The following is a 26,334-nucleotide window of genomic DNA, read 5'->3' on the forward strand; positions in this document are numbered from 1 at the left end:
AGCACAGAAGGCAGTCAACTTACCTAAACTCATTCACCCAGATCTTGTTCTTTAAGCTGCAGAAGCCAAAGACAAAGAAACCAAAAATCAGTTCAAAGAAACCCTGATCCTACCTGAGGATACAACAAAGGGACAGAAATAATCCTGTGATCAGGGTGGTGATGTAGGGTTGTGCCCACAGAAAGAAGCCCTAATCAGCATGTCCTTTCTTCTCCCCATCTTAAAACCTTATTATTTATATGAAAATCATGCCTTGGATTTAACCAATTCAAAAACCACCTTATAGACAAAGAAGGGACAGAACTAGAAGCTTTTTAAATTCAAAGTAATACTTCAATTATGGATGACATATGGAGAGATTATGCCTCTTTCTCGGAAACTCACAGTAACTGGCATTCAAGCATGCCCTGTCATGTAATGTCACTGAGAACTCCTAACCCAGAGGCCCAACTAACCAAGCTGATGGGAAGGAAGCCAGAACAGACATTTCCTAAACATCAGCTAAGGACTCAGCACTGTGCTGCGATGCCCCAGGAAGCTACACCGCTCTTCCGAGGCTCCACAGCCACGGCAGGCTACGGAGTGGCCCAGGTAGCCACATATTATCCCTATATGCCACATATTATCATGCATTCCATCCGGGAGAGGCACTGTCCATATGTCATTTCATTTAATCCTCACAAAAAACTAATAAGAGCAACATTATCATCACATTTTATACAAACTAAGGCTTTAAAACAATAAGTGGCTGCCCCTGGTCAAACAGCCTTTACTTAGGGGCAGAATTCAAATTTGAATTCAGATTTATTTTCATTCTGGAGCCAGGCAGCTGACAACCAAATATTCATAATACTTTTCATCATCTTTTCTAGTTTGAAAGAATATCCTAAACTTCCAAAAGACAACATCAGGCCAAAATTTGATGTTTCCCCCACTACTCAGTCCACTATTTTTAGGCCTCTAATTCCTTGATGAGTAATGACAAAGCAAGGGCCAAGTTTAGTAAATAATGACCTTTTGGCTATGATCTGCACATAGGTCTTCACCAGATAATCCGAAATGTTTCTTCCCGTCAGGTTCTGAAGGATGTCTGCAGTGTTCTGTTTTCTCTGTTATCAGAAAAACCAAGCACATGTGTCTTTATGGACCAGAATTGGGGGAGGAAACAAAACAAGGACAACAGTGACACATGTCCCTCAAACATGGACCACAGTGTGACCAGACGCTGCCCACAGGACCCAGGCACTGCCACCAACCAACCACCAAGACCTGGTCCCTTCTGCCCTTGGCACTGGCCATTCACTTATGCCAAGCCAAAGTCTTCCCCAGGAAATTATTCTGAACCACTAAACAACAGACAGTAAAATATGATGCTTTATAGTCACAAAAGTTGTTAGGGAGCAGCATCATTGACTATGCCTAGTGAATTCTTTTGTTCATTGGAATCATACTAATGAACAGATTAGCTGTTATTTTAAAGAGAGACAACCAGGACTTCTTCAAGTTCTCACACCCATTTAAAGTTGCTTGTCTTCACCCAGCAACCTGGATGCTGATAAGCAGCAGAGAGATATCACGAGCAGGCCTCTTCCTGAAATTGGTCTCAGAAAAATGGCTTAGAACCACTTCCCACACTCAGAGTCTCAGAGAATGTCAGAGTTGATGAGACCCGCCAAAGTTTTATGGCCCAGCCTCCCTAATTTAGAGGTGAGGAAACAGGCCCAGGGACTCAGAGTGGCCCATACAAGGTCACCAGCTCATCTGTGGCAGAGCCAGGGAGGAAGCTGGACCTGTCACAGTATGTAGTGTGACACCAACACTGTGGGAGCAGCCACAGCGTGTCTTCCACAGCCCATTGATCCAGAGTGTTGTGTTCTGGCTTTAACGCAAACAAATAAGTACTAAGCTCCCTCAAATATGGGAACCATGTGGTCTAAGCCCCCTCCCCTCAAAATTCACACACTCTTCCCTATGACAAGAATTAAGATCAAGACTAAAAGAGACCCTCCTGAGTGATACATCATCCACTCCTTCTTCCCAAGCAGAAGCTCCCCGGCCCACCCTGCACCCCCACCTGCTCATTCACACACAGAGAGTGACTCACTTGTGGAGGAGGCGGCCCCCCAGCCCCCAGGGGACACACAGGCAGCATCTTCTTGATTTTGTCGCTGCTACACTGGCAGGTGGGTGAGGGGTTCTCCATCGTCCAGTTCCCATTTTGGAAGAGGGCCCTGATGGTCTGGGGAACCGGGGCTGTGGTCCACTCCTCCTCCCCCACGGAGCAAGGCACGTTTCTGCAAAGGGGGGACATCAAGGGTAGGATCGTCTGAGAGGGCCTGGTCTCTCCTGTTGCCTCAGGAGCGCAGGATCAATCAATAACAACCACAAACATGCATCCATCCCCTCTCCATTTGGAAAGGATGAGCACAATCTCATTTGATTATTCTACCCCCTCAGACACTTGTAAGCTGCAAACCTATTTTACAGATAAGGATGATGGAAAGCAAAGAGGCCCCAAATGCTCATATACTGAACTGCAGTCAACCCAATCCACCAGCACACGGTCACAGCCCATATGTTCACTCTACAAATAGTTCCTGAGTGTCTACTATGTGCCGGACACTGTGCTGCATATCTGAGAGTCTGGGGTGAACAAGACAAAGTCGCTGCCTTCAGGGAGTTTGTGTTCCTGTAGAGGAATTTGACAATAAACAAATAAATATGTAATATCACTTAGCCAAAAATAAGAGGACACTGAGTGGGGAGAAGGACTACTTCCTGAGAGGGTAATACTTCTTCTAAGGCATAAACGAGTAGAAAGAACAAGCCAGGAAAAGATTTGGGGAGGAAGAACACTACGAGCAAAGGCGATAGAAAGTGTAGGTACAAAGTCCCTCAGAAGAAATGCTCTGTGTTTGAGGAAGCACAGGGAGGCAGTGTGGCTGGAATGTGATGAGCCATGAGGAAGAGCGAGGGGACATGAGGAGCAGGCAGGAGCCAGATGACATAGGCCTGGGAAGGAGCCTGGATTTTACACTCTACGTGCTGAAAATCTGGTGGAGAATGGGAAGATTCACTTTATGTTTTAACACAAGTAAAAAATTGGAGGGTGTGAGTGGGGGTGAGAGTGCTTGGTACATGAAGAGCTAGGTTGTTTACAAGCACCCCAGGTGACAAAAGACAAGGCCTTTATGCCTGAGTTGGCCCTGAGTTACCGTGAGACCATCAGCAAGTCACTCGCCCTCTTGGCGCTTATTTCCTCCACTAGTAAAATAAAAGTATAAACATGACTTCAACAAGTCACGTTTCAACAAGTCACTTCTAGTGTCCCTTCCAGTTCCAAAATGCTACAATTTAAAGCAAAGCCACGGTCTTTATATTATTCTTGTATCAAATGGAACAGTTTTGGGGGCTACTCTCTAGTTCTCTCTTTAAAGCACCCCAACAAAACGAAAAAATCAAACTAAGACATGGTGCCCTCCAGAAACTCACACTCTAAAACCTGTGAAAAATGACTGTCTGAGACAAAGTTAAATGCCACAGGGAAATGTCCCAGCCAAACTTCCCTCAGTTCTACTACTTTTTGAAAAGCCTAAGAGTTGCCAGAGTGGGGCCCATACGTCAGACTGCCCTCAACACACGTTCAGCGGTGCTCTGCCTCAAGTCTGAGAGCCTCTGATGTCAGGGGTGGCACCTCTTTTGTCTCTGTAGGCTAGCTCTCAATCCAGACCCGGCTCCCACAGATCCTTCCTAGGCTGGCATCAATCTATGAGTCCATATTGTTCAGCAGGCGTGTAATGAAGCCACCTAACTCTATTATCATCTCATCTCATTCTTCTATCTCGCCTTCAAGTGGACTCTCACCAGAAGTCTTGTGAAATCCAGATAGGATGTCCCTGTGTCTTTCTCCACCTCGGTCATCTTGTTCTCTAGGAACTAATATTGACTGCTAGGACTTACCACCTATTAAGTATTAAGCACTAACAAATGTTTAGTAAGTATCCAATTAACAAGAGCTAACAAGTACATAGTATCTATCCATTTAGAAATCTGCTCTAGAACCTTGCACACACAAGTATCACAATCACTGGTCTGTCACTGGCAGGGTCAGTATATTCTCTTTAAACCTAGAATTCAAGTTAGCCCTTCTGCAATCTTCCTACACCCTTCCACACTCTCCATAAGTCCTCAAAGTGGTTAACAATCTCAACTGCAAATTCTACCTGAGCCTGGGAACTTGAACCCACCTCTGCCATGGTTCAGCTCTCTCAGAAGCTCCTCCTCTCTCTTCACTGTCTTTACTCACAAAGATCTCTGGACATACCTGTCCCCCATACACACTTAGAGTCACATAGGTATTTTGCTGAATTTATTTATACACTGACTACTTTTTAAAAAAAGGATTTAAGGAAAGAATGATAAAAATATGCAACTCTAAAAGAAGAAAATGTCCATTTTCATAAAAATTAATACATCATCTTTTCAGGTTGTTAAAGTGAAGAAGCTGATAAGCAAAATTGCAAATAATATAATAATGGTAGCCTATCTCTGCACTCAGGTACAGGAGTTGGGGGGAAGGAGAAAAGGGAAAAAGCATTTATCAGTAAGTATAAAGTGAAATTAAATTAAATATTAATTTCTAAAGCAGTAGACAAAGGACTGTAGTGATTTGCTTTGCAGGATGTTAGAAGACTCTCCTAGTCTACTATGTGTGTTCCTAGATGTTCTGATTAGCTTTTTTAAAATAAAAAATGATCCCAAGAGCAAATGATGGTGGTCACTGTGTGGCATGCAGTTGATAAATGCAGTCAGTGTATCAGAGATCACACCAGATGACGAGCACGAGAAGCCAGCCATGGAGGGTCTAAAGCGACACTCACGGAATTGGGTTTCCTTCCATACAGCGGGTCCCGAAGCCAGGGTCTCTGGTGAGGGCATTCAAGAGTTCCTGGGTGCTCACGTCCTCAGGAGCGTCATTACTGTAGGTACATGAGAGACAGCCAGCTCAGCAATTCATTAAAACTAGGAAGGGGGAGGTGGAAAGTTTTTCTAAATTACACCACTTTTTTTCTTAAGTATTTTCTGTGTGCCAAGCTCTTAAGATAGACACGAATAAAACACGGAACCCACCCACAAGGAGCTCAGACTCTGGCCATATATTTGTTATCAAGGTAACATACAGCACTGCAAAGTGGAGCTTGCGTAAATAAGCTTACGTAAATAAGTTACATGTATGAAGGTGTGCGTGTGTGTGTGCACATGTATGCACACACATACATATACATATTTACATATGTATTTTAATGTGAAGTAAAGAAACTCATTAAGGATCAGTATTTCAAAAATACTTTGGATATGCCTAATTATCCATTAGGCACAGACAGCCAGGATTTTCTAGGAAAATGGAGGCAGATGTTCTTGGATGAATGTTTGCGTGGACAACTAGAAAACACAAACAACACTGGGCACATATTACAAACACATGACCAGCCCATGTTCCACAGCCCTGGGCAACACAGAGTCAGCAACTGGGAAAGGAAAGAAGACAGTAAAACTGAACTAAATAGGAAGGAAACATGGAGTTAGAGAAAAGAGGCCAATTCACGTTTATATTTTTTTTCTGTTTTTTTTTTTAAGCTTCCCTTTTTACTTCACTGATATACCTCCCCCATCTAAAAGTCTATAAACACTACAGGACTGAAGAAAACTCCTGTGTAAAGAGATGGAGAAATTCGTTTGTCCTTTTGTTTGTGCACTGGATTGTGACAGCGCAGCTAGTATTTTTATCTAAGGAACAAACACTAGCCAATATCTACAACCTAAAAGAACAGATAATAAATACATGAATTGTACTGTGCAGAAAACAAGAACCTGGAGGTGCAATTCTCTGACAGTGTATGGAAGCCCTGTGATTAAACTACAAAAATTAAATATAGCTATAAATATCCAACGCCAGCCCTGGTGGTCTAGTGGTTAAGATTCGGCGCTCTCACAGCCACAGCCTAGGTTCATTTCCCGGTCAGGGGATCACACCACTTGTCTGTGGGTTGTCCTACTGTGGTGGCTGCACGTTGCTGTGATGCTGAAAGCTATGCCACGGGTATTTCAAACACCAGCAGGGTCACCCATGGTGGGCAGATTTCAGCGGAGCTTCCAGACTAGACAGACTAGGAAGAAGGACCTGGCCACCCGCTTCTGAAAAAATTGGCCATGAAAACCCTATGAACAGCAGTGGAGCATTGTCTGATAGAGCGCCAGAAGGTGAGAAGATGGCACAAAAAGACCAGGTAGGGCTCTGCTCTGCTGTACACAGGGTCACTAGGAGTCAGAATCCACTCGGCACTAACAACAAAATAAATATCCAAATACATCATAGCTCAAAGATTTTTTTTGCAAGGGCAGATTATTTACATAAAACACATATGACTGTTCCTGACAACTGCAGTATAAAGAGGAAAGGAGCTCTGGTGGCCACAGAGGACTATTATCTCAGGTTTGTTCACTGCTCTTCTTTGCATCCAATATTAGTTTGTGTAGCTTTAGCTTTAGCCACAGCTGATAAAATCCATTCCACTGTGTAATTCTTGGGTCTACCTCCCCTCGGCCCTCAGCATAGTAAACACTCTTGGTCTGCCTGAGCTCTCCTCTCTCCTTGGGCGCAGAAGGCAAACACATACCTGACAAATGTGTACTGTTCGTTGTACATCCAGGGCTGAAGTTCCAGGCTGGGGTACTTGCCAAAGGGTGGCACAATCAGACTGAACACCAGGGCAATGCAGACAAACACAGCTGGCAGGACAATCTATAACCAGCGGGTAGAGGGGGAAGGGAAATCACAGGAGAAGGGCAGGTGTTAGAAAGGAGGCCAAACGCCAAGCTCCTTTGAGTGCGTTCAGCCTCCCAGACCAGCCAGCACGCAAGTGAGGAGCACAGGGCCCATAGCCAAGCTCCACCAAGGCATTCTTGGTGGCTTGGAAGCAGTGGAGCCTGAAAACTAAACCTCTTCCCTTCAAGGGATTTCTGGAAGCTAGCAGCACCAGGCCAGAGACTATGGCCACCTGGTAGAGGCGCTGAGCTGAGAACTTCACAGAGTAAACAGTGCTCACACATCAGGGTGACTCAGAACATTGGGTCCTGCCCTCTTCCCTCTGAAAACCTGAGAAAGATACACTGGGCCATGAGCCCAGCTCAGCTCAGAGGAAGGCTGAGACAAGCCCTGGACCAGAGGCCAGAAGACCTGAAGTCTGGTTCTGCCTCTACTACAAGTGTATCCATGTGAAGTCACCTCCAACTCTGGCCTCAGTGTTCTCATTTGTAATCTGTGGCCTGAGACTAGATGACCCATTCAGATCCCACACTCTGATAAAACCACTCTACAGCACTGTCTCCAATGAAAGGGAATAGCAGCCATTATCTCCCTTGATGGCCTCAGAAAGGATAATTATCTAAATCCTTCTTGTACCTCCTCAAACTTTATACCTGTACCTTCTCTGAGATAAATGACTTGTACATACTTTATAGGTAAACTCTAAGCTCCTTCCATTTATTCCTAATAAATTTATCCTTAGAAAAAAAGATTTAAATGATGCCCCTGGTTCTAATATCCTAGAGTTTCAATGCAGAAAATTATCACTGAGTGAATAATTACATGGGAATGTACTATAATGAGAATTCTCTCATTCAATTATCACTACAACCCTAAGCAGTAGTATCATTATCACCAATCGACAAACAAGGTAACAGAGGCTCACAGAGACTAAGTAACTCGCCCAGAGTCACAAAGCCGATAAATAGCAGAACCAGAATTCAAATCCAGGTCTGGATGCTCCAAACTCGCCTCTGCATTACCCACACAGTCTGCAGGAAAGAATCTCTGCAGACTCTTCCTCTGTACTTCTTGATTTCACAGAATGGAATAATTTTATCTCTCCTAACCAAGCGAGTTAGCATGCAAACACTGACACGCAGGCAACAGTGTAATGAGTCGTCTCTGTTTACTGATTTTTTCTGACCTCTGGTTATCTTTTCTATCAGTTTGCAGTTAAACATCAACTTAGAGAAAAATCGTGTTTCCAATAAGTTCATATGTCAAGTACATCTGGACTTGACATATCATGTCTCAGGTTATGAAAATTGAATTTGCCCAGTCAGGTTTTCTAAACTTTGTCCTTGTTATTCTCTCCTCTACAACAAAACTAACAACAACAAAATAATAATAATTACTAATGTGAGGCCCATTCTAAGCACTCACTCATTTTAATCCTCATAACAACTCCATGTCACAGGTACTATTATTATCCCCATTTTACAGATGAGGAGACTGAGGCACAGAGAATTAACTTGCCAGCAGATACACAAGTGGCAAGAAGCAGAACTGGGATTGAAAGACAGATAATCTGGCTCCAGCATCCGTCTCATAACCACGATGCTATCCTGCCTCCATTGGTCAGGGAGACCACCCATGAAGCCCAGGCTCTTGGCCAGGAATAGTACTTCTCACCTGAGCAAAGAATCCCTTCCGACTCCGTCTGGCAATCAGCAGCCTCTTCCACAAAAGGGCCACAAACTGCTGCTGTGTGAGTTTCCAGCCCTTCACCTGGGAGGAGCCTTTGCCGTCCATTCCACTGAGCAGGTCTGTCTCTCTGGATTCTGCAAGAAGCCAACGCTGAGGGTCACCTATTACCTTAGGCACTTTTGACGTCACCATGCTCCTGCTTCTGGCATTTTCAGCAACTATCTTTGAGGCTTGCATTTGAAGGTAAAACTATCTCAGAAGTCGAGGGCTTTCATGAGAAATCCATGTCCAAGGAAAAGTTATGACTCAAATGTGCAACAACAGTAGTCTCTACCTTTTAGTTCTTGTGTGATGAGTGCAGAAAATGAAAGTGCCTTGAGACAAGTGAAGAGATGTGTTCACACCTAACTGGGTGTTACATCCAGTCATTCAGATGCCTCAAGTCATCCCAATTTCTTATAGAATATTCTACAAAACAGGCCACGATTGTAGGCTGACATACTTGAGGACACACAATGGCAATTTGTCTCCCATCTATGGTATTTTTGGTAAAAGGTGAAGACATTCAAATGATCTAAGTACTGACAGCTGAGAGCGTACTAAGTCGGGGAGAACATGAGAGCCACACACTCACATGAGCAGAGATCGGGAGAGCCGGAAAGCTTTCTGCTCCCAAAAATTTATAGAAGTCCTCATCTTACACAAATGATTCCTAACTGCAGTGTTTGACATCTTACCAATATTGCTTGATTTCTTGCCTCCCCTTCTCCATCCCAGTCAAACACACAGGGACATACTCATCCAAAATATCTAAGTATAAGGGTACAATCAACTCTAAAAGCAAATTCACCTCTCTAACTCTTTCAAAATCATCCATCCATTCAAAGAATATCTATTCAACAACTAAACTGGGACTCTAATGTATGCAAGAAATTGGGACTCTACAGAAAAGATCATAAATGGATTCAGAGGACTCTGGGAGCATCTTTTGATGTGAATCTTGAGAGAAAGATCTTAGCTCAATGAAGGACGTGATGAGACCAGGCTCTTTCAGGTTTGACCGTATGCACACATTGGAAACGGGAAGTGGCTTTTCTCATCTTCTCTCTTCCCTTTGGACCCTATAGGCATCTATCATCCTGGTTTAAGGCCATCAAAAGATGACACCAGAGAAGAACTTGAGAGAAATTCACTTTCAAGCGATGAAACACAGATCTTGCCCAAACGGACCTGGGTCTATGTCGGAATCATTTGGATCAATAGGATCATCTTCAGTGAAAGGGCGAAGACAGCTCTGCTTGTCCCCGAAGGCACGTCTGTTTCGTCTTGCAGGCAAGGTGCCATCTAAAGGCAAAGGAAAAGAATCCCACATTTTATTTCTAACAAAACAAACTCTCCCCATCTGTAACAAACCTATCACACTAAAAATAATAATGTCATAAAAAAATTCAAAGGGAAAGGTACTACAGTGGTGAGCTAAGGCAGCCTGCAGGAGGCACAGGCCAGAGAGGGTGTGGCACCCCCTGGAGGGTTACCTGAGGTCTCAGCATCCACCCCACTCTCTTCAGCCACTTTGAGAAATATCTGAAAAATAAGGGTAAGTGAGAATATTATAAGCACCATGATATGGGAGCAACCATCACTGCCATGATTATTACATTACTGAATGGCATGTTAGCCTTACAGACAAAAAGTAGAAGCCTCATTTATTAATAACACTTGTCAGAGTCACTGGAGAAAGAAGCCATTTTTAACTAGAGAACATTTCCTCAGTGGTAAGAGCTATCAATCTAGACAATCATTTTCAAATTAAAGGGATGACATTAGGACACTGAAGCAGAAGAAATTTGTTCTGAACCTACAGGGAATGAGTCAAGCGGCTTCCTCCATGTCTTTGACCCCAAATCTTTGAGTGGGCTAGCACCATGATGAGTTATCCAAGACAGAATGATCAGGAGACAATGGGTTTGCCATGACTAGAAATGTTATGGCAGGGATCAAACATCAGAAGAGAATTTGAACTAGACCAACGATTTCTAACCTCTGATCTACAGACCACTGCCGAGGAAGCATGCAAGAAAAGAACAGATATCAAGGCTTCACCTCCAGAATTCTGTTTCAAAGACCCTGGAGCTGAGCCTTGGAATTTTTATTGTCAGTGATATCCCCAGATGATTCTGCTGCACAGTCAAGCGTGGGGACCACTGAGCCAGACAACTTTTATATCCCTTCCAGGCCTCAAGGTCTGTGATGCTGTGTCTCTAAAGGGAGGCATTGCTGCACAATAAGGAGAACATGGGCTTTGAAGCCCAAAACCCCCGATTCTGAATCCTAGCTTAGCATTCGAGTGTCCACTTTCTCATCTTGCTATGAGAATTAAATGAAGTTACAATGATTTAAAAACGACAACAACAAAACAGAAAACACCAAGCTTAGAACCTGGTACAAGTAGATTTTCCATAAATGTTGGCCATTTCCTATGCATGGTTATGCACAGTCACATCAGGGAGCAATCCTAATACCTCCTTCCTGCTATGTCCTACTACAACCTTAAAGGGTTAACTGGGGCCAACATTACCCAGATGCCAAGGACCTAAGGGCTCAAGGAACAGCTCTATGGTAATTCTATTCGCAGTGGAAACGCAGGCTGCCTGTTTGGCCTTGAAATTGTTGGCCTGTTATCTTCCAAAAGTCAGTCACTTAACTTACTTCTTCCAGGGTAGTCTCTGAGATGCCATAACTTGAGATGCCCAGGTCTGAGAGCCGGTCATCAATCTCATGGAAGAGTTCCACAAAGGCTCCCTCTTTGGCAGCTTCATAGGGCAGCACATAGGTCAGCTCATGCCCAATGTCTTCCACCAGCCGGGCCTCGGCCACATGCTTCCTGATGAGGTTGGAGATAGCAGAGACATCTGTAGGGACCAAAGCACAAAGATGGCTCAGCCAGCTCAGAGGCCCCACATGAAGGGCCAGCCATCTCCCACCTTCTCCCTTTCCTACTCCTCAGAAGCCTGCCGCCCCATACACTATGCCCCATACCTGTCTCAGATAATTTAAGTCATTCCACGTGTTCATCTCTGGCATGAGAGTTCCTGGGGGCAAGGACTACGTCTTATTCACCTTTGTGTCACCAAAGCCAAGCACATTGGAGGTGGTTGGGTGGGTAGATGCGTGGATAGATGAGTGGATGGGTAGGTAGGTGGATGGGTGGGTGACTTTTTGAGGTTGAAAGCCTGGTGTCTATTGCCTAAACACTAAGATTCTCCAATGGAAAACATAAGTAAAGGAACCTTAAATGATTCTTCACCCTTCTCTAACCTTTAAAAGGAGCCTCCTTCTTTTTACTTCAACAGAGAATTAATCAAACAGTTCATGGAAGGAGAATTCTTCCTGGAAAAAGCCAGCTGTTAGGCCTGGACAGAGATGGCCAGGATAAAGGCTGCTGTTAGGATAAAGGCTGCTGGTGCATATGTGCTACTGGTGACACTGGCCTCCTATACATGCCTCCTGAGGAAAACCCAGCAAGCTGTTCCTCATCTCCTGGGCTCTCACTCTCCTGAGGTCCTGAGTTTAAATCCCTCCCCACTGGCTTGGCCCTCAGCTCCTCATTCCTGGTCTCCAGTGGCCAGCCAGATCCATTCCCCTAAGGGATCCCCCCACCCCTCATCATCTCAGCTCTCTGGGACACTGCCCTGCCAGCTCCCAGACCAAGCCCCAAGCTCTCCAGCAAGCATTAGGCCAATCTGCCACCAAGCTGCACCCTCCCCCATAGCCACCCAGCCCCAGCCCAGCAGCAAACCTTGAGTCAGCGCCACCAGCCTCTGCACCTCTCCTCCTCTGCCTCCACTCCGCCCAGCTGGGGGAAGCTCAGGCACCACCTGAATAAGAAACCCCAGAGTCCTTACCGATGGTCAGCGTGTCACTTTCATGGTCACTGCCCAGGCCAGCATCAGAACTGCTCTGAGAAACACTGTCCTCCTGATGGCAAAGAAGGAGGTGAGAATGGGTCAGGGACCAAGCAAGGTACAGCCACCACCACCTTCGCCAGGGAGGACTTCCAAGAGGCTCTACTGTGTGGGAACTGGAGCAAAAAGCTTCTCCTGGGATGCATGCAACTGGGCAGCCACGGCTTCCGAGGCCACTGTCTGACACGTGTGCTGTGTGGACGAGAGGCCGGGAAGCAGAGCTGTCAACAGAACTGTGGCCTGCTGATGAATGCTGCACCCAGGCATTCACCGGCCATCTCGGGCATTACCTGGAAAGTTGTCTAGTTCAGTGGTTCTCAAGCTTTAATGTGTGTTTAATCACCAGGGAACCCTGTTAAAATGCAGATTCTGATTTAGTAAGTCTGAGCTGGGCCCAAGTGTCTGCACTTCTAACAAGCTCCCAAGTGATCCCGATGCTGCTGGTCCTCAGACCACGCTTTGAGTAACCAGGTGCTAGTTAAAAGGTAAATAAGTAGACCGGACTTCAAAGTTGGCATGTAAATGTTTTAGGCAACACTGGTTTCAACAAACAAATAAATCTTAGGCATGTATTGTGGTAGAGAGAAAACGTACCTGGTTATTGGGTTCTGGTCCCACCTCTGTATTTACCTACTGAGTGACCTTGAATGAACTACCAAACCCCTACCAGCCTCTCCTCCCTCCTCTGGGATAATAATCACACCTTCTTCCCAGGGTTGCTCTGCACTTTGAGATGATAGGTGTAAAAAAAAAGTTTGTAAATGGAAACAATGCTACAAAGAATTATTATCATTATTTTCTTTTATGCCCAGAGTCTGCTAGAGTGAGTGTCTGGCATGAAATCAGTGTTCCATAAATATTTGCTGTTTTGTAGTTTAAAAGTTAAGGTCAACGAGATCTAAAGGTAATGAACAGGAACAGCAGGGCATTCTGTAGCCAAGGCTCTTAACTCTTGGCAAGTCTCCTTTCTTTGACATAATAAAGTCCTCTAAGGACCTTCTCCATCACTCACTGTGCCTCCAAAGGAAAAAGGAAATAGGATTCAACAGAGCTGGCACAATGGGAACAGAAGTCTCCTGAGCTTTCTACGTATGAGGCATGATGTGATTCCAAAGGGACCACAGAGCAGGGAGGTGGTGGCCTCAATGTGGCAGAGTGGGGTGGAGGTGGACAAGCCATTCACAGCCAACAAGTCCTGGCTCCCCGGACCCAGCACCAGCCCAGCACTGAGACTCCAACTCACCTTTTTCAGGTACGACACAGTGCTACTGCTATTTCTGCAGGAACTGAGGGAGGATTCCACATCCTTCTTGACCAGGGTCAGGTAGTAGCCTGTTCCCAGTTGGTTCTTCAGAAACAGGGAGGAGCCCACACAGCACAGCTTCCCATGGGAAATGATGGCAATCCTATCCCCCAGGATGTCGGCTTCATCCATGTGGTGTGTGGAGAGAATAATGGTGCGGCCTGCCAGGCAAAAATACAAGGACTTGAGACAGGTAAGCCCTGTCAGTTCTCATTGATTGCAGTGGCCAGGGCTACAGAAATATTACCAGGGGTAAGCATGGGAGAAAGACTTGAGACCCTGTGCGGCCATGACCCCTAGGATGACAAAGCTCTGAGTACAGCTACTGCATCCTCATAGAAATAAGAACAGGAACATTTATTTGGGAACTCACTACATGCCAAGCAGTGTGCTAGGTAGTCTACATGCGTTCTCATTTAACTTACCCTCTATGAGGTAGGCACTACTATTATTGTAGTTAGAGAAACTGAGGCAAGTTAAATGACTTTCCCAAGGTCTCAGGGCCACCAAGAGCTGGCTCCAAAGCCTATGCTCCTCATATTGTTACCAGAGGTGGTAATTTATATACCTTCTACATCTCTAGATGCCCACCATGCTCCTGCACCTCTCTCTCAGCCATTCATTTACTCATCCACTCTTCCCACAAACATAAATTTAGTGTACCACATTGGGACAGAGATAAAGAAAGACACAGCCTCTGCTCTCAGGAACCTCAGTCTACAGGGGACATAGTTATAATACACATGGGTAAGTTCTACACCAGAGGTAGCACTGGGGGCTGTGGGGACCCAGAGGAGATGCCCTTTATCACAGTTTCTCTTCATCTTGCAGCCCCTTAGGTAATGAAGGGTAAACTTTAAGTGTTTTATAAACCAGGCCTCCCACCTCCAAACCATGGGTGAGCACAGAGCTTTAAGAAGTTCTGCATTTTCCTTGAGAGGCAATTCTGTTGCTCTAGCAAGAACAGCCCTGAGCTACAGGGAGAGCCTCTCCTTCCCCCCATCCCTCCCAGCCCGTAACAGAGAATAAATACACCTCAGCTACCTTGTCGATATTTCAGCAGCAGCTCCCATATTCCCCTGCGGGAGTAAGGGTCCACGCCAGCTGTGGGCTCATCCAGAATGACAACCTTAGATCCCCCCACAAAGGCCAAGGCCACAGACAGCTTTCTCTGCATTCCACCTATAAGAAAGAGAGAGAGGCTCCAGGACCAGCCCCAGACAGCGAGTGAAGGCAGAAGTGCTGAGAGAGGAATGGAGGCGCCCTCCTGGGGACAGGCTCAGGACATGTTTCTGACTCACTCCCTACCCCCGGGGCCAGGGACCCTGGGGCAGCTGGTGTTTGTGTGTGTGTGTGTGTGTGTGTGTGTGTGTGTGTATGCGTGTGTGTGCACATGTGTGCATGTGCGTGTGGCAGGGGAGGGGACGGGGGGGAGGAAGGCAGCTCAGGGCCTCACCTGACAGCTGACTTGTTTTGCTTTTCAGTTTGCTGGGTGGCAGACCGACATCCAGGGCCATCTGCTCCATCTCTGCCTTCACGTGCTTCTCTGAGAGCCCTTTCAGGCGGGCATAGAACCAGATATGTTCTTCAACAGTCAGCCTAAGGACAGGGGGACAGGTCAGCTCTGGGCCCCACAGGATATACCAGAATTGAGTGCCAGAAGAGAAGAGAATGGGCACATTCCCCCACCCTTCACCTTTTTTTTTTTAAACTTTATCACTTCTGAAAAATAATCTTCAAGGATTCGAAGTAAAACAACAGTGAGCACCCACATGAGCTGCTCAGGAAGCCAAAGCTGAAAGGTGACAAGTCACTTCCTGCCTATTCCCAGCAGGCCCGGCCACGGTGCATCAGGCAGTTGCAACTTTAAATCTCAGCTCTTCAAAGGGCCCTCCCTGGAGCCCCATCAACCACACAGCTGGCTTATCTCCATTAACCTGTGGCAACCCTCCTGAACCTCAAAGGACCTCAGATCCTGAGAGGAGGGAGGCCCCTGTGAAGGGCATGAGCCCGAGCTGCTCACTTTAGATAACAGGAAATTGGGGCCCAGAGGGGAAAAGTCCTTGGCCAAGGTCACAGAGCTCAGGTCTTTCTCTGCTCCACCATGAGGGCTCCCTGGGGGCCCTACTTGCTGAAGGGGCAACCCAAATGGACGCAAATGTCTTGAGCAGGAAACTTGTGAGGCCATTATACTAAGGGCCCTGGGGCACTGCCAGGTCTGGGGGTTAAGCTGCAGCTGGCATCAGAGATGTGTGTGGCAGGAGAGAGGATGGGCTAACTTGCCCTCCAGAATGATGATAATGGAGAGCACCATTTCCCAAGCCCCCATCCACCTGCTGGACTGATGTAACATCTCCCATCCAACAATTCACCTCCTACTTTTCCTAAAACTGAAGGACAACCAGGTCTCAACGTGTCCAGGAAGGCCAGGTCTGCCACCACCAAAGAAGGTAAAATGTTTACATCCCACTCCGCCATGACTCACAACACACACATCCAGAGAGGTTCTGCTCCTCGAAGAGCTGATGGTACTCACATGTCAAACAGCACATTGTGCTGGGGACAGACCCCCAGGTTCTGCCGGATGCTGCTCATCTCAGAGCGAATGTCTTTCCCCAGGATGTAGGCAGTGCCCGAGGTGGGAGGGAACAACCCAGTCAAGATTGACCTGAGGACAAAAATTAAGAAGTACAAGAGTCAGCATTAAACCCCATCTCCCCTGGAGATGCTCCATTCCAGGCTGCAGAGCCAGGGCAGACAGAGCAGAGGACTCAACCCTCCCATCCCCACTTTTCTAATGGACCCCCACAGACCCCTACAAAGCAAAGAAGTCTTTGCTCTGGTAAATAACTAGAGTGGCATGATGTGCTGGAAATGGAAGCTTCAGTGTGAACATTTTTTAAATGAAGATTCCAATTTGCAAGGGAAAGTACACTTTAAAACATACATTTTGTACGCCTATGTAAAATGGACCAGAACAAATTATTCAAAGGTAAAAATAATTTTTGTTAGCTGGTAGGATGTTTGTGTGCCTTTTAAAAAATTTCTGCAACATTCATGATACATTAATTTTGCATTAACAAAAAAAAGATACAAGAAAAACAGGAAAAGAAAGTCACCACCAAAGATATACCCTTTGCAATGGCTGAGGGACCTCATTGAAAGCCATTGAGGCTAACTCTGGTGCTTTTATGGCCCGTGTTCCCTTCTGAAGCTGCATCCGTTATAAGGCCCTTGTGGGTCCCAGAGAGGGCAACTGTAGAGCCAGCTTTCCAGAGGTTTCTCATATCTGCTCAGAGACAGAGTTCCTCCCTCCAACACATCCAATCTTTCTTTCCACATTCTTGCTTCATAGTTCTGACCAAACCAGCTTAAAAGGAGACCCTTTCTCAGAGCTGTCACAGCCTCAGGCACCTCAAGAACACTGTAGAATTCTGAGAACTAAATGGGAAAGATCATCAAAAGGCTCCCAGCCTGTTTTAGGCTGAAGAAATAACATCGAGCAAAAACCAGCACTTGAAGAGCACTCTTGTAGGAGATAATATTTTTACACTCATCAACTCCTCAATCAAGTGCTCTACCCTTGCCCCAGTGACCAATGCAAGGTCCTTAGGTATGGTTTTCTAACTGCACTACAGAACCTTCCTGTGGCTGATTCCGAGAGAGCCACATCCCCTTCTTACATGGTGGTGGTCTTCCCAGCTCCATTGTGGCCTAGGAAGGAGGTGATCTGGCCCTCATAGAAATTCAGGGCCAGGCCATCAACAGCCACCTTCATGCCATCTCGGTAAACCTTCATCAGGTTCTGAATGGACACACCCAGCTTCAGGTGTGTGGGTTCCTCCTCCATGCAGACTGTGAGAAGAGAGAAGACAAGAATGAACCCACAGAAAATACTGACAAGTATAGTGTACACACACAGGGGGCTACACTTGCACTTTTAGAACTGTTCTCTCTCCGTGGCTACTTCTGGTTTCTCAGGCAGCACGCAGACTACATTTATTTAGGGCCTATTTAAGCAGTAGTGTTGGCGATAGGAATTCAATGATAAAGGAGCATTCACAGTCTATTGGGGGGAAAAGACTTGACAAGCAATTAAAATATAGGATGGGTAAAAGCTGTTGAAAAAACATATCTAAAAATGCCATGGAACTGTGGTGCAGCCACCCTATGGAATACTACTCAGCAATGAAAGGGAATGAACTACTGATACACATCCCTACTTGGATGGATCTCAAGGGAATTATGCTGAGTGAAAAAAAGCCAATCTCAAAGGTTATGTACTGTATGGTCCCATTTATATAACATTCTGGAAATAATCAAATGTAGAAGTTGAGAAGAGATTAGTGGTTGAGAGGTGTCAGGGGTTGGAGAGGAAGCAAGGAGGCTGTGGCTATTAAGGGGTAGCATGAGGGAGTCTGGGGTGATGGAACAGTGCTGCATCTTGATTGAGCCAGTGATTACACAAATCTACACATGGGATAAAAAAGCACAGAACTAAATACACATATGTGAATGAGAGCATGTAAACCCGGTGAAATCTGAAGGTCTGTGAACTGTACCAATGTCGATTTCATGGTTTTGATATTGTATTACAGCTATGCAAGGTGTTACCACCGGGGCAAATTGGGGGAAAAGTACAAAGGACACCACACTTCACCCCCACCCCCCACCCATAGAAGCTTTTGCAACTTCCTGTGAATCTGTAATTATTTTAAAATAAAAAGTTGTTGTTTTTTTTTTTTTAATGCCATGGAATCTCAGAGGAGGGAGTGACTGACTTCCTGGGAATCTAGAAGGGCTACTCAGTGGAAGGGGCACTGAACTAGATCTTGAAGAGCGAGTAGGAATTTAGAAGGCAGGCAAGTTGGAGAGAGGGTCCTCCTGTGAGAGGATGCAGTACATACAAAGGCATGAGGTGTGGAAGAATGTGACGTGTCCGACAACTGTGAGAAGTTCTAGGTGACTGTCCAGAAGCCAAGTATAGAGAGGAGGCTGGACAAGAAGAGCAGGAACAGCAGAAGCAGCTGGACTAGCGGGCAAAGGCTAGCTGTAAGCAGTCTAGTGTGCCTGCCAAGGAACATCATACTGTGCCACTGGCGACTAGGGGAAGGCACAGAAGAGATCAGCAGAAGAGAGACTTATTAACTACTTAGGAAACTGAAGACAAAGATGGAGTTTCCTCCCAAGAACCTAAACAAACAGCCCAGAAGGCAGAGCCTTTGCTGCACTATGGGCACCTCTCCCTATAGTCAGGAGCCAGGAGAGGACTGGGGCTCTGGGTAATGAAGGGTGAGAACATTAAGAAGCACCGGCTGAGCTCTGTGGCAGCCACTTGCTGTCAGTCTACACAGGCTCATACACCGATCACTATGACAAGGCAGGCAGCGAGGTTACAGTTCCACAGTCACAAGTGTCTTTACTTCTTCCTTCTAGCTGTTAGGGTGTTATGAAAAGTGTGGGCATAGGGTGGGAGGGATGAAGGTATAGAGATCAAGAGCCACTTTCCTAGAAGCCAAGCAAAGGAAATGGCCCTCAGGGACTCAGATGGTGACTCCTCAATAAGTAACAGCACTGGACACAAATGACATGGGACAATTTGGAAAGGGGCATTGCATGTGATTCCTCTGCCCCTAGAGGGGGCCCCTAGAGGGACTTTAGGCTCTTCTAAAGGGCAAGAGCCATCCCTTGCCCCACAGTCCCTGGGGCAGCACTTCGGTTAAGGGGAGAGCAGGTCAGTAGTACTTACTTTCCGATACTCCCTTCTGGCTGGAACCAGGGTGGCTCTTCTCATCACTTTCCTCGCCGAACCAGTAGGACTTTGTGCAAGGAAAATACCAGGGCCTGGGAATTCCATACTGGCCTGAAAGCAGAGCACAGGCGAGCCAGGCTCAGCCACATCCCAGCATTCCCGAGGTATTCCAGCCAGAACCACTCCCTCCTTGACACAGCCTTTGGAGACGGGACAGACAGGAATGGAGGTGGGGGAAGAGGGAGCTAACATTTGCCGAGACCTAGTATGTATAACATATGTTCTGCACCTCACTGAATCCTCCAAACAACCCCACAAGGCAGTTACTGTCCCCATTTAAGAGATGAGGAAACTGAGGGACAAGAAGCCTACCCAAGGTCACTCAGCCAGTAAGTGAAAGACTCAGAATTTGAATCCAGATCTTCATCTCACAAAATTGCATATTCAGTGCAGGAAGTTCAGGTAGGGGTAATTAAACATTTCATGTACACTCCCTCAGAAGAATATCAGAAGGTGAACCAAAAAGTTAAACCTTGCTCTTTCAGAATTTGATCTATATGCAAATGTATCCAAGGCAGGTCTTGATCAAGGAGATTTATTAAGGGAAGTATCAAAGTGAATTTTTATGAATACTAATTCGATTAAATCACAAGCAAGGGCTTAGAGCCAATATACCTTATTATTCACAGGCTGTACAGTCATGCACTGCATGACAACATTTCGGTCAACGATGGACTGCATATATGACGGTGGTCCCATAAGATTAGTACCATACAGCCTAGGTGTGTAGTAGGCTATACCACCTAGGTTTGTGTAAGCACACTCTATGCTGTTTGCACAACAAAATCGCCCAATGATGCATTTCTCAGACCATGTCCCCATCATTAAGCAACGCATAACTATACTCAGGAAACAGAACCTCCACTAATGGTAACTCTGGGGATACAGAATGAGAGAACTGGGTCAGCAGTGGGAGGAATCTCCCAACTGGGTTCACCTCCAAACACCAACACCTACTAGCCATGTGACCACGGGCAAGTTACTTAACTTCTTTGAGTCATAGTTCTCTCCTTTACAAAAGCTGGTTATAAGAGTAACTCCCTCAAAGTAGTCTTACGAGGATTAACCAAAATATACAAAACACTTTGCACAGTGCCTGGCACAGTGTTCAGGAAATGAGAGCTATATCAGTACTAAGAATTACACTTTTAGCGTTAGCTGCTTCTCTTTGATCTACTTGTTTGCCACGAGTCTAAAGCCCTAGCCAACTTCCAGGAGCCCCAGGCCCTGCAGAAATTCCAGCACAAAAGGAGGAAAGCTCTGCACCTCAAAATCACACTTCCCCAGCAGAGGGCTAAAGCAGTGTGGAGGCTCAGTGTACCTGGGAAGACGGCCTCGATGTACCACGTCATCACTCCATAGAGGAAGGCGTCGAACAGCATCATGGAGACCGAGGTGGTGAGGTTGAAGCTATCTTCCTCCACGGGGCTCTCCAAGAGGTTGTCCCACTGTACCCCAATTCCCTGCTCCTCAAAAAGGGCAAAATACTCACAGCCAAACCCAAAAGCCACAGGAGACAGCAGGCTCTGTGAGAAAGAGGCAAAAGTCACTTATCCATCTCCTTGTCTCTCTCATTTTTCTATCATTTCTAATGTAAATTCCACCTGGAGAAATTTGAATTTGCAAATGGATCAATTACAAGATATGGAAGTATTCATCTACAGAGTCCCTTTAGGGGAGTGGGCTTCCTGGCAGCATATAAAATGATTCTATTTATAACCACTCATTATGCATACACATTTCAGAAATGTATGTATGATGGAATATAAAACTTTTCGAATTTTATGCTTCCAAAGATGCCCCAAGGGCTCAGCAACCCTGCGCCCTACACCTACCTACCTACCTACACACACACACACACACACATACACACACACACACACACACATATTCATCAAGGTCTTCTCAAGCTCCCTGTTCAGCCAGTGATGGCTCAGTGTCATAGGAGCCTGTCTGGGGCTGCTGCTGTCTAAGGGGTCCAGACTGAGGCACCTGGAGCATCCTGTGAAAAACTCAGAGGACAACTGGCAACTTGCTCTTATAGCTTGCACACCCTCGAAGGTCCCTACTCTTCTGTACAATGGAACAGAGTATTGAAGTCAGGGATTGGTGGGGAGATGGGGCACCTGCTCCTCAGTCTTTTTCAGTTCAGAAAACATTACTCAAGCGAAACCCCATACTGAACACAAGGAAGACAAGAGTCAAGAAGGAGCCATCTCTGACCTCAAGAGCTTTCCGTTCTATCTGAGGCTGTGACTTTGTGGAGAGCTTAACATGGCCAACAGAGCTGGGAGATAAAAGGTGGGGATGGCATCTAAAAGCATTCCTCAATGCCATTTATCCCTAGCCTGGTTCACAGTGCGGTCTGGCTCTCTAAAAAAATTCCATTCTATTCAATTCGACAGCATTCACTGAGAAGGCTAAAGATAAGCAATTTAATAGACACAACCCCTGCCTTTAAGGAGCTTAGAATCTAGAACTGAGGTTCAAGGCCTATTGGAAGGGACTCTTTTATCTTCTGTTCTCAGCTTGGACTAAAAGGGGAGGTAAAATACCAAGGTGGCTGTGACTGCAGCTTACTGCAGAAGCGCCAGAGTCACTCACCGCGAAGATCTTGAGTGTGAAGCCCACATAGTCTTGCCACGCCACACACAGCACGTAGGGCAGGTACAGCGTGAAGTAGATGATGCCTCCACAGGCTGCCGCCAGGTTGGCTCTGGAGAAGAGTGTGCTGATCAGGAAGCACTGCAGGATGGTCACCACGGCGAACACGGACAGAAAGACAAACACCACGCTGGGGTCGCTGTAGGGCAGCAGGTTGCCTAACTGGGAAGGAAGAGACCCATTAAATATGCTGCCTCAACAAGCAAGCACATCCTTGCATGATCTATGGGAAGAAGCTAGGGCTTATTCATACTCATCCTAGAGACAAAATAGAGGAACAGTGCTGTTCATTTTTCTGATGAGGAAACTGAAGCCTAGAGAAGAGAAATGACCCCCAAGACCACACAGCAAAACAATGGTAGAGTCAGGAATAAAACAGAGTCCAGGGTTGATATTCATCAAGGTTCGTTTCAAAGGACAATTTTGTTCTTCATTTCTCCAAGAAATAATATTACCCGGTTTCTCCTTTCATAAGGACTATGACTCCTGGCAGCAAGAAAGACTTGTGGGAGACAGCATCCTACATGACTCCTCCCTCCAAAAGCCAAGAAAAATGGCCAGGGAATCTTATTATCCTCCTTGCTAACCTGCCATGGATTCTACATTCCCACATTCATCCAAACTCCTGGTGACCTTTCAAGTTTATCTCTCCCCAGTTTATCTGGGCATATTTGAGCAGGACCCACCAGCACGCAGTGGTCCCAAAGCAGCTCTCTCTCACCAGCCACAGGACCACTCCCCACTCAGAGCCAGGTCTTTGCAGTCAGATATCAGAGCATGAGAGGCGACTGATTTTAGCAAGAACTGCTCTGCCATACCGTTGGGTGACCTCAGTGAAGTCCTTAACCTTCCTTGGCCTCATTTCCTTGCATGTTAAATGGGTTATTTAGTGAGGATATGATAAGACAGCACATGTGATGTGCTTTACGCAGTGCTGGGCAATCAGTAAGTATTCATTTGTAACAAAGAGTAGCTAGTATTAAATTAAATGTTAGTTTCTATTCCTTTGCACTCCCCTCTCTTTAAAAACTTTTTTTTTACATGATGCATCCTTAAATGAAATGATTGTGGAGAAAGAAAATTGGCATATAAACCTTTTAATGTATGAGCTAGACACAGAAACACACTGCCCAGAGTCACCTTCAAGGGGGACTTATTGCCTAGCTGTCAGCAGACAGCCTCTAGTTGGAGGAGGACAACTCCTCCAGGTCTGTCACAGCTGCAGAGAGCTGCCTGGCCCTGGGACACACCCTTCCAATGATTGATTGACAGGTCTGGGGTATTGGGTGTGAATGAGGGAGGCCCTGGGGGAAGCTAAAGGGCTGGATTTTTCAGCTCAATGACAGACAGCCCCAACAAGCTGTACATGCTCCAGAGCGCCCAAGGGCTTGGCCCTGCATCGCAGATGCTCTCAGATACTGCCATGAACCCACTGCCAAGCAACAGCATGGCAGAGTTCAGTTACCTGGGAAGCAAGAGCCCTGGGTTTTAGTCCTGCTTAGCTGCTAACCACCTGGGTTGACCCTGGGCAAGTCACTGCCCCTCTCTGGGCCCCACTTTCCCCAACTATAAAATGAGGGCATTGCAGGAGATGGCATGTACGACCCCTTCCCTCCCAAAGAATCTTCACTTTTCTTCTCCTCACATACGTAGCCAGTGTTGAGCTGTTAAGGAGTTCCCTGGCAGGGAGGAGCCAGTGAGGCAGCCTTACTTTCAGGATGACCACCAGCAGGCCGGCGCTCACAAGCAGAGGGATGAGGCTACTGATGAACCAGCTGAACCAGAGGATGCCATTGTCCAGGCCCATGATGCGCATGGTCTCCTTCAGCCGCGCCTCCTTCTCATACACGATGCCCTTGATGATCACAGCCACAGAGTAGATCCAGGCCAGCGTCATGAAGAGGGGCATTGACCGGCTCATCACCCGCAGGAAGCTGGAGGCCGCGGGGAAGGGCGGCGGGGGGATTTAAAGACAAGTGTGAGCCAGACTCAGGGCCAATGTCTCCGGGCCCGCGTGCAAGAGAGAGCACCACCACCACGACTGAGCCAAAGGTGGGCAGGCATTCCGGACTCTGAGACGGATAGGCTGTCAAATGCTTCATGAGCAGTGCATCATAGGGATAAAAATTAGTGCTGTCAAGTAAAATTTCTTTGGGGGCCTACTTTAGTAACTAGGTAACTGTGAGATGTAATTAAGCTAAGCGTGGGTTATTTTAAAGTACTAAAACAAAACAAAACAAAAACTAATTCCTTCTCTCACGCAAGTTCAATATCTCCAAGGTCATCTCACTACTGACTTGCCTTGCATAACTCTTATCACAGATGGTGCAGCTCTTGTCGGGAATATTTCAGATTCCAAACTAGAAGAGGAAATGCAGGGCTGAGAAGTACAAGGGACATAGAACGTGGATCCTAGAACTCAGCTTTACTACTTACACACTTACTGGCTATGTGACAACAGGCAAAGGCCTTAATACCTCTGAGCCCCCATCATGCCCTCATCTTGAAATCTCCTTTCTAGAGTAAATCTTGGCTGAGTGGATCTTTGGAAAAGTCTTCCTTCGGAAAATTCTAGCTAATCTTTCTGAAGGTGAAACAGAAGATAATTCCTGGTGACCTGGAAAAGCTAGAGTGAGGCATGCAAGCAAACAGTTGTTCCATGCAAAGCAGAGAGCAAAAGCAAGGAGAACAGCCTGCTCCTTCTGCACTCTCATCTCTACACACACATCACAACAGAGAACAGGAGAATTTCCAGAATTTGGAAGAGACAGTACATATTTCAGATGCCTGTAATAACTACACCTCTGTCTGTTCTCTCCTACAGGAAATCATTAGATCCACAGGCACAGTTCTCACAATGAGAACTTGGCAGCTTAATGACTAAGCACTAAAAGGTTATCTAAAAAGTCTAAGATCAAACGGCCTTGTTCAATTTTATTTGGATCGTCTCAAAATGTGGTTTACCACTTAGAGAGAGGAAGTGGACAAATTTATATGATGTTACCTTTTATAGGTCTAGACCGCTGTTTCTGTATTTGGGGGATGGGTGTATTTGCTTGCATGCGTTTGCCATGACATATTTTAAGCTTCCAGATTGTGCATATTTTTACCAAAGGGATAGAGTGGACAAAATATAAGTGCTGGTAATCACGGATGAAAAAGGAGGGAGGATGATCAGTGCACGTGTCTGTGATGTGGCTGAAACTGTCAACTACCTACACCTGGCATCTTATTTCCTAAAATCTTCACAGAATTTCAAAAACAATTTTTTCACCAGTATGAACACACACGTAAAATAAAGTCAAAGCATTCTGTCTCCTCCTTTGGCGTGTGTGTGTGTGTGTGTGTGTGTGTGTGTGTGTCTGTATAGACACTCCATCCGAGGACAGCGTTAACCAGTTACATAAAGATGGTGGCTTACTGGTAACTTACATGTCATCAACATAACAAGGGTAGGGCATCTGCTGCACATAGACACCCGTTTTCTTCTCGGTGCCCGTCAGCACCCTGATGATTGCCTGTTCCACCACATCCTGCAAGTAGGCGAAGCCCCCCCAGACGTATCGCATATCCTCAAAGGGGTCAGCACGAGGACCTGGGTCCCAGTACCTAAAACCAAACCACAGGTGATCAAACATTCCTTAGAACCATAAAATTAAAAAAAAGTCTAATCACCCACAATCCTACCACCATTACAGAGCCACTATTTTTATTTTTGTATGTTACTCTCTGGTTTCAGTTGACACATACACATATTTTTAAATACATATAATCAGAAGCAGCATACCACTTGTTGGTTTGGTTTCTTCCCCTCCATTGGCTACCTAACATTGCGTCAAGTGGACATACCAAAATTTACTTAATTATTCCCTTTTATATTGGTTGTTGGCCCCTTTTTGTAAAAATGAATAATGCTAGCATGGGGAACCTAAAGTCTTTTTTCTTCTTTTTTTCTGTTGATTTAATTCCTTGGGATTAATTCCCTTGAGTGGAAATGCTGAATCAAAAGATAACATTCTATGACCTTTGATGTAATTGTCTCCAGCAATGAATGCGCCAGTTTCACCAAAATCAT

The 26,334-nt window shown here is 45.9% G+C and overlaps 1 protein-coding gene across 3 annotated transcripts in view; it reads right to left on the bottom strand.

Annotated features, from left to right (window-relative positions):
* Positions 1-26,334, bottom strand: part of ABCA1 (ATP binding cassette subfamily A member 1) — a 134,834-nt gene that overhangs the window by 22,465 nt on the left and 86,035 nt on the right. For 2 of the 3 annotated variants that reach the window (XM_058523695.1, XM_058523697.1), the window contains 20 exons: positions 25,692-25,868; positions 23,971-24,193; positions 22,200-22,421; positions 20,917-21,121; positions 19,533-19,646; positions 17,467-17,638; positions 16,320-16,451; positions 15,240-15,382; positions 14,828-14,965; positions 13,724-13,944; positions 12,315-12,393; positions 11,225-11,427; positions 10,051-10,099; positions 9,746-9,859; positions 8,501-8,649; positions 6,678-6,802; positions 4,881-4,979; positions 2,105-2,294; positions 1,015-1,109; positions 24-56 (listed from right to left, as the gene is read on the bottom strand). In XM_058523695.1, coding sequence (XP_058379678.1) covers positions 24-56; positions 1,015-1,109; positions 2,105-2,294; positions 4,881-4,979; positions 6,678-6,802; positions 8,501-8,649; positions 9,746-9,859; positions 10,051-10,099; positions 11,225-11,427; positions 12,315-12,393; positions 13,724-13,944; positions 14,828-14,965; positions 15,240-15,382; positions 16,320-16,451; positions 17,467-17,638; positions 19,533-19,646; positions 20,917-21,121; positions 22,200-22,421; positions 23,971-24,193; positions 25,692-25,868 — 2,883 coding nt within the window. Of the gene's footprint in view, positions 1-23; positions 57-1,014; positions 1,110-2,104; positions 2,295-4,880; positions 4,980-6,677; positions 6,803-8,500; positions 8,650-9,745; positions 9,860-10,050; positions 10,100-11,224; positions 11,428-12,314; positions 12,394-12,420; positions 12,494-13,723; positions 13,945-14,827; positions 14,966-15,239; positions 15,383-16,319; positions 16,452-17,466; positions 17,639-19,532; positions 19,647-20,916; positions 21,122-22,199; positions 22,422-23,970; positions 24,194-25,691; positions 25,869-26,334 lie in introns of all 3 variants that reach the window. The other variant, XM_058523696.1, reaches the window with a different exon arrangement.

This window comes from Diceros bicornis, chromosome 28 (genome assembly GCF_020826845.1).
Source record: "Diceros bicornis minor isolate mBicDic1 chromosome 28, mDicBic1.mat.cur, whole genome shotgun sequence".
Classification (NCBI taxonomy): domain Eukaryota; kingdom Metazoa; phylum Chordata; class Mammalia; order Perissodactyla; family Rhinocerotidae; genus Diceros; species Diceros bicornis.